This window comes from Cebus imitator, unplaced genomic scaffold, assembly GCF_001604975.1.
Source record: "Cebus imitator isolate Cc_AM_T3 unplaced genomic scaffold, Cebus_imitator-1.0 Scaffold497, whole genome shotgun sequence".
Taxonomy (NCBI): domain Eukaryota; kingdom Metazoa; phylum Chordata; class Mammalia; order Primates; family Cebidae; genus Cebus; species Cebus imitator.
In genome coordinates this window covers 1651477-1664031 of record NW_016107812.1, presented here as the reverse complement: position 1 = coordinate 1664031, position 12555 = coordinate 1651477, and the positions used below count along the sequence as shown (strand labels likewise).

General features: G+C 40.7%; 1 protein-coding gene across 3 annotated transcripts in view; it reads right to left on the bottom strand.

Moving 5' to 3' along the window:
• Window positions 1-12555, bottom strand: part of LOC108292649 (zinc finger protein 268) — a 22709-nt gene continuing 10154 nt past the window's right edge. For all 3 annotated transcript variants that reach the window (XM_017513645.2, XM_017513646.2, XM_017513647.2), the window contains exons 4-6: window positions 10502-10628; window positions 10117-10212; window positions 1-3014 (exon numbers count right to left, since the gene is read on the bottom strand). In XM_017513645.2, the coding sequence (XP_017369134.1) occupies window positions 628-3014; window positions 10117-10212; window positions 10502-10628 (2610 nt within the window). In that variant the 3' untranslated portion in view covers window positions 1-627. The remainder of the gene's footprint in view (window positions 3015-10116; window positions 10213-10501; window positions 10629-12555) is intronic.

Genomic DNA, 12555 nt, shown 5'->3' with positions numbered 1-12555 from the left:
TTAGAATGAAGCTTCCGATACAAAGTGAGTTTAACAGTCCAGCTGTGGCTTGATATATTCATAGGTGTTCATTCCTATATATATATTTTTTTCTCCCCCAGGGATTTGTCATTTCTAGATTTAAAACTTCCTTTATAACATGGTTCCTTCAAGGTATAAGCTTCCGATATGTAAAATGTTTGTAATTTTGTTAATTCTGCCATTCATTAGCTCAATAATTTCTTTCACTAAAAGCCTGTATACTATGAACTTCAAAGAAGACTATTCTGTATTTCTTTGGTTTATGAAGTTTCCTCTTTGTGAATCTTATATTAATAAAACAACTTTACAACATTCATTTAACATGGTTCCTCATCTGTATGAACTTTTTTTAAAAAAAGATGATTTGCTGCTGAAGATTTTCAGAGGAGTTAAATTCATAGTTTTCCTGTGTATTTTCTACTATCTTTTTTCATGTAAAGAACAGCTTTCTGTGGATGCCTTTCCATATGCAGTGTATTCACAAAGTTTCTATTCAGTATGAGTTTTCTGGAGGATAACAAGATGACTCCACTTATAGAGTTTCTCTTTATATATGCTTTTGTTGGTATCTCTTGTGAATTCACTTTTCAGAGTTTCATACTATCATCAATGTTTGTCATTTATATGAATTCTCTGATGCATAATCAGCTGTGACTTCCAACAAAAGGCTTTCCCACATTCAGTGCACTTACAGGGCTTCTCTCCTGTATGTGTCCTCTGATGTGCACTGAGAATTGATTTTTGAGAGAATGTTTTCCCACATTCATTGCACCCATAGGGTTTCTCTCCTGAATGAGTTCTCTGATGCACAGTGAGCTGAGAATTCCTAATGAAGGCTTTTCCACATTCATTGCATTCATATGGTTTCTCTCTTGTGTGCATTCTCTGGTGTACCAGAAGCCGTAATTTCCCACTGAAGGACTTCTCACACTGACTGCATTTATAAGGGTTCACCACTGCATGAGTTCGCTCATGTACAATGAGTAGTGACTTCCAAATGAAGGCTTTCCCACATTCATTACATTCATATGGTTTCTCACCTGAATGAGTTCTCATGTGTATAATGAGGTATGACTTGCTGCTAAAAGCTTTCCCACATTCACTGCACCCGTAAGGCTTTTCCCCTGCATGAGTTCGTTGATGTGAAATCAGCTGGTCTTTCCTATTAAAGGCTTTCCCACATTCACTGCATTCATAGGGATTTTCTCCTGTGTGAATTCTCTGATGCACAATGAGTTGTGAATTGAAACTAAAGGATTTCCCGCATTCACTGCACTCATGTGGTTTCTCTCCTGTATGAGTTCGCATATGTATAATAAGGTATGACTTGCTCCTGAAGGCTTTCCCACACTCACTGCATCCATATGGTTTTACTCCTGTGTGACTTCTCTGATGTACAATGAGCTGGGACTTCAAACTAAAGTTTTTTTCACACTGACTGCATCCATAGGGTTTTACTCCAGTGTGCACTCCTTGATGTACAATGAGCTGTGACTTGAACGTAAAGGCTTTTGCACATTCATTACAACTGTAGGGTTTTTCTCCTGTATGAGTTCTCTGATGTACAATCAGGTTTGACTTTGTATTAAAGGCTTTCTGACACTCACTACATTCAAATGGTTTCTCCCCTGTATGAGTTCTCTGGTGTATAATAAGCTGTGATTTTAAACCAAAAGCTTTTCCACATTCAATGCATTCATAAGGCTTCTCCCCTGCATGAGTTCTCTGGTGTGAAATAAGCTGGTATTTCCGACTGAAGACTTTCCCACATTCATGGCATTCATAGGGGTTCTCTCCTGTATGAATCCTTTGATGTGTAATGAGCTGTGACTTAAAACTAAAGGTTTTTCCACAATCATTGCATTCATGGAGTTTTTCTCCTGTGTGAGTTCTTAGATGTGTAATAAGGTATGACTTGCTCCTGAAGGCTTTGCCACATTCATTGCATACATAAGGTTTCATTCCTGTGTGACTTCTCTGATGTACAATGAGCTGTGATTTCAAACTGAATGCCTTCCCACACTGAATACACCCATAGGGCTTTACTCCTGTGTGAATCCCCTGATGTACAATGAGCTGTGAACTGAATGTAAAGGCTTTTCCACAATCACTACAAACATAGGGTTTCTCCCCTGTATGCATTCTCTGATGTACCATAAGGTTTGACTTTGTATTAAAGGCTTTCTGACATTCGCTGCATTCATATGGTTTCTCTCCTGTATGAATTCTTTCATGTATAATGAGCTGTGATTTTAAACCAAAAGCTTTTCCACATTCATTACACACATACGGTTTCTGTCCTGAATGAGTTTTCTGGTGTGAAACAAGCTGGTCTTTCCTACTGAAGACTTTACCACATTCATAGCACTTATAGGGATTCTCACCTGTGTGAATTCTCCGATGTATAACAAGTTCTGAATTGAAACTGAATTTTTTTCCACATTCACTGCATTCATGTAGTTTCTCTCCTGTATGAATTCTCTGATGTACAAAGAGGTATGATTTACTACTGAAGTCTTTCCCACATTCATTGCACCCATAGGGTTTCTCTTCTGCATGAGTTCTCTGATGCACTACAAGGTATGACTTGCTGCTGAAGGCTTTCTCACAATAGCTGCATCCAAAGAGTTTTTCTCCCATATACATTTGCTGTAACGTAAGTTGTGATTTCTTATTGACAGTTTTTCCAGATTGATTACTTTCACAGTATTTTATTCCAATAATAGTTTGCTCATGTTTAGAATGGAGGAATGATTCCCCATGTACCTGAATCCCGTTAGGATTCTTTCGAGCATAATTACTAGTGAAATCTATATATTTCAAATTCTTTCCATGTGTGCCACACGTATGAGGTTTTTGTCTCGAAAGATAACTTGTACTAAGAAGACATAGTTTTCCAAATGCAGTGCATTCAAAGCTTTTGGCCATACTTCTCAGCTTGCCTTGATTTTCCTGATGCCATTCCATAAGATCATCAATTTTCCAGACTTTGTCTAGAAATGAGAACAATTAGTCATATGTTATAAATAATAACATGATTGTGTTATAGTAGAAAGTTGCCTATGAAATGCCATATCATGAGGTTTTTTAGTTTCAGGTATCAGATCTGAATATAGGTAAATTCTCAGGTGTAAAAACACTCAGACTACTAGGCACTGAAACAAATAAACACCAAACTGAAGATAGGAAGTTTAAAAGTTTTGCAAATTGGATAAAAAAGGCAAAATAGGCACAAAGAACAATGAACATAATATAAAGATGTCATAAGGGATCTATGAACATTAGATTTATTCAAAAAATAATTATTAAATACATACTATGTGCCAAACACTGTGCTAACTTCTAGAGAAATGGCAGATTTCTATAGAACACTGCAGATTACTTCCCAGTCCTCCTGGGAATAACATCTCAATACCTAGACATAGATAAAAATAAACTGAAGGAACATCATTCCTTAACAGGACAAGAAGCAGTTCTTAAAACCATTCAGATAAATCAAAACAAAAACAAAAACAAGCTTCCTACAATGTAACAAAAATTAGAATGGCATTAGACTTCTCATTAGGAAAACCAGAGGAAAGAAAAAAGAGCAATGAGGAACAAAGTCAAAACACTTACAGATGCACAAGTCTCAATGTTTATATCACACATGTACCTTTTCCCAGGAAGCTCTCTTGAGTTGCTCCAAGAAAAGAAATGACAGGGGATACAGAAAATGAAATTTAAAAAGAGGTCCTGGGATAAAAATTACACAGCAGGCCTTAAGAAAAACTAGGCTACTCTGAAGCAAGCCAGAAAAACTTAGCAGTCAATATCACCAAGAAGATAAAAGGAATACAATTAATAATTTGGCTGAGATTACCAGCCAAAAATACTCAGACCCTGAAAGGAACATCTAGAGTTAAATATATGATGAAAACATTAATGATAACAAAATTAAACAAGCAAAAAATTTACAGAAAAAATACAAATTTATAAACAAAAATTAATCGTTGTATACTTGCATGATTTACCTGCAAACAGAAATTACAGTCAGAACCAACATATAAACTGAAAACAAATCTAACCAAAAATATCAAATTAATATATCAGAATGATGGAGGCATGGGAACATGGCAAGAGACATGCCTACATTAGGAGTATGTATATGGTGGGAAGGTTATGGAGGGAAGAGAGTGAAGGAAGTAAATCACCTTTCTATACCAAGTAGTCATTAAGGGAGAAAGCCAAGGTGTAGCAGAATAAGCTGGTTATTTAGAAATATGGAGGCAACTGCCACAAGAGTTAAAAAGAGACTGATGGTGTTGTCTTTAGCAGGCATTGGAAAGAGAGTGCACAGGATAGTCAAAAGCTGTCTGAACACAAAAATGCAAAGTGAAAGATACAAAATAGATAGGAAATAAGACAAAGGATGAAGTTCTTTGTCACAACAGGAAATATCTGGAGGTTGAGTAGAAAACAGATGCCCCAAAATAACATACTAACCAGGTTAATGAAAGAAAAGGATATTAAAAGAAAGCAGCAGCAAGTCAGGCTCAGAGACAGCAGATCACAGGATCTTAACATCTCACTCCAGGTTTACTGTGAAAAACTGCAGGTAGTTTTCCTATTAAATCTGATCCATCAGCCGGGCACGGTGACTCAAGCCTGTAATCCCAGCACTTTGGGAGGCCAAGGCGGGCGAATCACAAGGTCAGGAATTCGAGACCAGTCTGGCCAAGATAATGAAATTCCATCTCTACTAAACAATGCAAAAAAATTAGCTGGGTGTGGTGGTGTGCACCTATAATCCCAGCTACTCGGGAGGCTGAGGCAGGGGAATCACGTGAACCCAGGAGGCAGAGGTTGCAGTGAGCTGAGATCACGCCATTACACTCCAGCCCAGGCAAGAGTTTAAGACTCCGTCTCAAAAAAAGAAAAAAGAAAAAAAAATCTGATCCATCTTATTCATTTTATATGCAACCATCAAATTATATTTCCCCAAATTTTAATTCCCCACTAGGGCAGTATCTTTCATTAATGCACTGACAGATACAAATGAGCACTTTCAGCCTTCACAATGGCTTGACAGGGAGTGATACTACCAAACGGTCCTATTGTAAAAACTGTCCCCAACAAATGATAATAGGCCAGTGAGTAATTACTCTGTGACCTAGAATCAGATTTGCTCCTGTGTTTGTCTGTCACTGTTTTTTTTTCTGTAGACTTGCAATCCTTGTATAGGATTTGACAGTAAGGATGGATACTGAGACCGCCCTTACTATCGAATCCTATACTTTATCCTTCCCTTCCTTCTGTTGCTGGTACCACACCCATCCTTCTCTTTGCTTAGTTCCTGTATCTCTGCATTCATCATTTGAAATCTAATGTATCTTCTCCAGAGCATGCTCTTTGTTAACAATAATGGCAAAAATAAGACTATGCTTGACACCTCAAGGTAGAGTTCAAAGAATTCAAAAAATCAGGGAATACCAAACCCAGTAACTAAAAGACAGGCTTCTTTTGGAGAAAGTCTTGCTCTGTCGCCAGGCTGGAGTGCAGTGGCGCAATCTCGGCTCACTGCAACCTCTGCCTCCTGGGTTCAAGCGATTCTTCCGCCTCAGCCTCCCAAGTAGCTGGGACCACAGGCACATGCCACTACACCCGGCTAATTTTTGTATTTTTAGTAGAGATGGGGTTTCACCATGTTGGCCAAGATGGTCTCGATCTCTTGACCTTGTGATCCGCCCACCTCGGCCTCCAAAGTGCTGGGATTACAGGCGTGAGCCACCGTGCCTGGTGGCTTTTTTATTTTTCAAGTTATTTATTTATTTTACCTTTTTTTAAAATTGCATTTTAGGTTTTGGCGTACATGTGAAGAACATGCAAGATTGTTGCATAGGTACACACATGGCAGCGTGATTTTCTGCCTTCCTCCCCTTCACCTATATCTGGCATTTCTCCCCATGAGAGATGGCTTTTTTTTTTTTTTTAAGAGAAGGGGTCCCTCTCTGTCACCCAGATTCGAGTGCAGGGGTGCAGTCATCGCTCAATGTATCCTCAACCTCCTAGACTCAAGTGATCCTCCCACCTCAGCATCCCAAGTAGCTGGGACTACTGGCAAAAGCCATCATGCCCAGCTAATTTTAAAAAATTTTTGGTAGAGACGGGGTCTCTCTATGTTGCCAAAGCTGGTCTTAAGCTCCTGGCCTCAAGTGATCCTCCCACGTTGGCCTCCCAAAGTGCTGGGATCACAGATATGAGCCACTGCACCTGGCCCAGGAATTCTTAAGCTTGAATAGTATTTAAAGATGATTCAAGACCATATTAAATATGATTCCTGGCTGTGGTCCAAAGGAAATCACTGGGAACCCAAATATACACCAAGAGAACTGAGATTCTGAAGCTACAGAAAAGCAGAATGGAAGCTGTTAAGGTTTGAATGTGTCCCCTCTAAAACTCATGGGGAAACTTAATCCCCATTTTGGTGGCATTCAGAGGAGGCGATTAAGTCATGCTCTCAACTTGGCAACACAAATGGACTCAGACAGTAGCAGTCTCCCCAGTGACCATATTGAGTTTAGTCACAGATGATAATGGAAAAGGATTAGGCCTGGAGAAACAAAGCTTCACCAGGTAGCTTATTTCACTGCCACGGAAAGAAATCCTGACAAAATCAGTAGCTACCATGTGGTGTTCACTGCTGCTGTTCTTCTGGAACTGGGGGACCCAATGCTTGTCTTATCCCTCTACATGTGGATGGCTAGATGTGTTTAATTTATTTTTAATTATAGGTCTACAGGCTATAAAGAACTACTCCCAGGTCTGAATGAGAACAGGATCCTATACTTGCATTAATGTAGCACAAGAATAAACATATTGGTTGCAGCAAATATTTGAAGACTGATGGCTGGGAAGATGGGTGTGACGGGTGCTGCCTGGCCACGGAAAGTGAAGGCAGACAGTGCTGCTTATCCGGTGGTTCTTCTGCCCTGTTCCTGGCTGGCAGTAACCTGATTTTTTTCTACCCCCATCCTTAAGGTGATGTGCTTCAGTCAGGGAAGTGGGGACCCATTTCCATCCCCAGCCCCGCTTCTAAAAGTAAAGCATAATTTATCTGAGCCAGCAGAGATAGTCCCATTTCCTTTTCCAGAGCCTTCCTCAGACGGGCATGTGACAAAAATTTAGCCTGTTGAACATGATCAGTCTGCTTGGGACTTCCTTGGATGAGTTTCCCTGTTTGACAGAGTCGTATGTGAAGAAACAGCCCTTTTTATTTCCTTGGCCACTGGTATATCCACAGGCATCTAGAAAGATGAAATGCAGTAGCCATCTGAGGACCATTAGGGTAGAGAGCCTAACGAAAATGCCAACATACCTATATGGGCCCTTGGTGATTGAGTGAGTCAATCCCTTCGTTGATACTGGAGCTGCCCCACTTCAGGACTTCTTGTGATGTGTAGTAATAAATCACTTCTGCTTCAATTAGTTGGTCTGAGATTGACCAACAACTGCAGCTGAAGCAATCCAAGTAATACAAGGACTAACTGCCGATTTACGCTGTCATGCTAGTAATAGAATGGGGGAACATGTCTGACAGTAACACTGAAGATGAATTTGTATAAAAAGAGTAAAATGAATAAAGTTAGCTAAGTACAACAATCCAGACATGATAATACTGGCCTTATTTTGAGTGGGAATTGAGAAGATGAGGGCTTTAAAAGGCCTCTTTTTAAAGGACCAAAATGCTAAGACTGTACCAAAACTAGTAAGGGAGCCTGGCACAGAAAGGAAATTCAAGCTGACTTTCCCCAGTGTTAGGAAAAAGAAAAACCTTAAAATCAAAAGAACAGTAGGATAAACAAAGAGAAGAAGGATGAAAAGAAGGTGGTAAGAAGGTGGCTACGGAGCAGTGGAAGAGATGATTCTAGTTTCTGAAAATGAGGCCAGGGAGTGGCACAAGGCAGATGCCAGTGAATCAATCAAAACCAGGACCAAAGGGCAGATAAAAGATCAATGTGGCTATCAATTACCAGTAGAGGAAAAAAAGAATTTACATTTTCAGAATGGAAGTTGTTAAGGTTTGAATACGTCCCCTCTAAAACTCATGTTGAAACTTAATCCCCATTGCGGTGGCGTTAAGAGGAGGCAATCAAGTCATGTCCTCATGAATGGATTAGCGGCTTCTAAAAGGGCTTGAGGGAACTATCTTAGGCCTTTTTTGCCCCTCTTTCTGTTCCACAGTGTTCCTCACCTCCAGAGGATGCAGCGACAAGGCATCATCTTGGAGAACAGACCAGGCCCTCACCAGACACCAAACCTGCTAGCACCTTGGCTTTGGACTTCCCAGCCTCCAAAACTGTGAGAAATAAATTTCTGGGCTTTATTACATCAGTCTGTAGTATTTTATTATAGCAACGCAAATGGACTCAGAAGTCTTTTTGTTTTGAAATGACATCTCACTGTCCCCTAGGCCGGAGTGTAGTGGCACAATAGTTCACCGCAGCATCAAACTCCTGGGCTCAAGCAATCCTCCTGCCTCAGCTGCCCAAGGAGCTGGGACTACAGGTGCACACCACCACACTCGGCTAATATATGTCTTAAAAGTTACACTATATGAAGGAAATGAAGAATAAAGACCTCTTGGATTCAAAAAAGCAAGAGAAGCCCAGTAGAACATGAAGGGAAAAAGTGCTTGGTCACGCAGCACAAGAGCAGGATCAATTCGGGTCACTACAGGGTCATTGACACTAACAAATGACAAAGGAATGTGCTCAGAAGGTCCAGAGTGATAATGTTAAAGCCATTAGCATAGAGAAGCACAAAAGGGGTAGCATCTACTAACAGGTTTCAGAAAGAAGGAAGATGAGACTGTGGTTGTTGACTTTATGTGTAAGAAATTTAAACGTAGGGCCGGGCGCAGTGGCTCACACCTGTAATCCCAGCACTTTGGGTGGCACAGGCGGGCAGATCATGAGGTTAAGAAATCGAGACCATCCTGGCCAACATGGTGAAACCCATCTCTAGTAAAAATACAAAAATTTGCTGGGTGTGGTGGCATGCACCTGTAGTCCCAGCTACTTGGGACACTGAGGCAGGAGAGCTGATTGCATCCGGGAGGCGGAGGTTGCAGTGAGCCAAGATCGCACCATTGCACTCCAGCCTGGCTCCAGGAAACAAAGAAAAACTCTGTCTCAAAAAAAAAAAAAAAGACAAAAGAAATTTAAATGTAATTTTCAAAATACGGAAAGAAAAGAGAAGGGGCATAAAAGTCACATCAAGTGAGGGAAAGAGGAAAGGCTTGCTAAAATGCGTAATGAAATGAGTCTATCACCAAGACAGAGTAAGGAGGAAAATAAAGATGCCAACAATAAGATTAAAAGTACATGGTGCCAGGCACCACATGGTGGCTCCCGCCTGAAATCCCAGCACTTTGGGAGGCTGAAGCAGGTGGATCACAAGGTCAGGAGCCCAAGACCAGCCTGACTCACATGGTGAAGTGAGTCACCTGTCTCTACTAAAAATACAAAAATTAGCTGGGCATGGTGGCATGCGCCTGTAGTCCCAGCTACTCGGGAGGCTGAGGCAGAAGAATTGCTTGAACCTGGAAGACAGAGGTTGCAGTGAGCAGAGATCAAACCACTGTACTCCAGCCTGGGTGACAGTGTGAGACTCTGTCTAAAAAAAAAACATAAAAAAAGAGTACATGGTAAGGCCGGGCATGGTGGCTGACGCCTGTAATCCCAGCTTTGGGAGGCTGAGGCAGGCAGATCACCTGAGGTCAGGAGTTTGAGACTAGCCTGCCCAACATGGCAAAACCCCGTCTCTACTAAAAATACAAAAATTAGCTGAATGTGGTAGCACACAACTGTTCCCAGCTACTCAGGAGGCTGACACAGAACTGCTTGAACCCAGGAGGCAGAGGTTGCAGTAAGCTAAGATTGCACCACTGCACTCCAGCCTGGGCAACAGGGCAAGATTCTGTTTCAAAATTAAAAAAAAAAAAAAATAAGAGTGCATGCGTATACGTGAGGGAAAGAACAAACGAGGAGCACATCACATTAGAATTCATGCTAATTCTGAATAAAGAGGAAAATATTTGTCTCCATCACTCACTTGGACAGCACTGATTTGGAATTGGGGCTGGTACCATACACAGCTCTTCTCCTTGTTCCAGCTTGAAGATGATGTCAGGTTTGGTGTGTTGATACCCTATAAATAGAAAATCACAGACAACCTGGAACAAATAGCTTGGCATTCCGGGATTCTGAAGAATGGGGAAGATTTGGTTTGGAGATAGCATGATGAAGCTGCCTTTTTGCAATTTAGCAAAGTAAAGACCATTCAACTTGCATACTGCCCAATGGGGAACTAAGAAAATCTGGCCTTAAAATCTAAGTCCAAAATCACTAAGTATTTTACAGAAGGCCTCCAGTTTTCAGCAACCAAGGAGAAAAGCCTGGAGATTGAGCACACTCCTGCTCAGGGAGGCAGCACTTACCTAGGGATACCAGGTTGCTATAGTTCTCCAACATCACACTCCTGTACAGGCACTTCTGAGCTGGGTCTAGCAGCTGCCACTCCTCCCAGGTAAAATCCACAAACACATCCATGAATGACAATGGTCCCTGAAATACAATATTGTCATCCAATCTCAAGTTATTTTACTAGGTTTGTGGAAAAATAGCTGCTTAGGATGTGCATTATTTACATTAAACTTTGTGAGAAAACAAAAATTGTATTGAAAACATCCATCAATGTGCATTAAATCAGTCATCTTTCATTCAACATTTGACAACTAGGATAACCTCTTTTTAAAGTTTTCATCTATCCTAGAAACCATCTATACAAGGGTTCTCAGACATTGGACCTTCAGTACTAAAGGCAGGACAGTCAGGCAAACAAGTTCAACTGATCACTCTATATCTGCAATACAGTTACTGACCTCTTGGTGCCAGGAATATAAAAATGAATGAAATAAGAGTCCTGCCCCCAAGAAGTATTCAGCACTGCAGATGGAAGGAAAGCTACATATGCAAATGCAACTGGAAGTCAAAGAAGCTAGGATAAAAGAACACAGATTACAATGTGGACACAAAGGAAGAAGTAAGCAATGCTGTTTGACAGTGTCAGGTGGATTCTGTGCAAGGGTATACAGGTACCCAGAAGAGAAGACACATTAAAACTTTGTGGACTAAAAAGGTAACTGCTCTAAGTAGCAGCTGCTCTGTGGGACAAAAGACCTAATCATGAACATACACAGGTGGTAAATGAGCATATAAAGCATGTTTAATACAATATGTCATTAAGGAATTGCAAATCCAGACAAAAATAAGACACCACTACACACCTATTAGAATAGATAAAATCCAAAAAACTGACCACCAAATGCTGGAGAGAATGTGGAGCAATAGAAACTCTTATTCACTGCTGGTGGGAATGAAAAGTCACTTCAGAAGACAGTTTGGCAGCTTCTTATAAATCTAAACAGTCTTACCATATAATCCAGCAACCACGCCCTAGGTACTGAAAACTTATGTCAAAGCAAGAACAAGAAGACACACATGACAAATATCAGATATGAAAAGAAGTTATCATTACTGAGCTCACAAATATGAAAAGACTACTCTATGCTCTCAAATTTGATAAGTTAGATGAAAAGGGTGCATTCCTTGGAAGACATAAATTACCAAACTCATTCAAGAACAGATAAACTTAACTGATAATTCTACATCTATTAAAGAAATATTGGGAGGCCAAGGCAGGTGGATCATGAGGTCAAGAGATTGAGACCACCCTGGTTAACATGGTCAAACCCTGTCTCTACTAAAAATACAAAAATTAGCTGGGTGTGGTGGCACATGCCTGTAGTCCTAGCTACTTGGGAGGCTGAGGCAGGGGAATAGCTTGAAACCAGGAGGCGGAGTTTGCAGTGAGCCAAGATTGTGCCACTGCACTCCAGCCTGGTGACAGAGCAAGACTCCGTCTCAAAAAAAAAAAAAAAGAAGACATAAAATTTGTAGTTAACAGCATACAGATTGGAAATAAATAAATAAAATTGTCCTTTATTATAGAGAGAGTAAGAAGGAAACTGAGGATGCCAACGAAAAGATTAACATGACACAATTGTTTATGAAGAAAATACCAAGAAATCTAAGAAAGTTCCTAGAATTAACTAGTGAATGTAGCAAGGTCACAGGATACAGGCTCAATACATAAAAGTTGGCTATATGCCTATACAACAGCAATAAGTCATGTGATTTTGAAATTAATTGGCTGGGTGCCATGGCTCACACCTGTAATCCCAGCACTTTAAGAGGCTGAGGTAGGTGGACCACTTGAGATCAGGAGTTTGAAACGAGCCTGGCAAACATGGTGAAACCCCTTCTCTACTAAAAATACAAAAATTAGCCGGGTGTGGTGGTACACACCCATAGTCCCAGCTACTCGGGAGGCTGAGGCAGGAGAATTGCTTGACTCAGGAAGCGGAGGCTGCAGTGAGCCAAGATTGTGCCACTGCACTCCAGCCTGGGTGACAGAGCAAGACTCCATCTA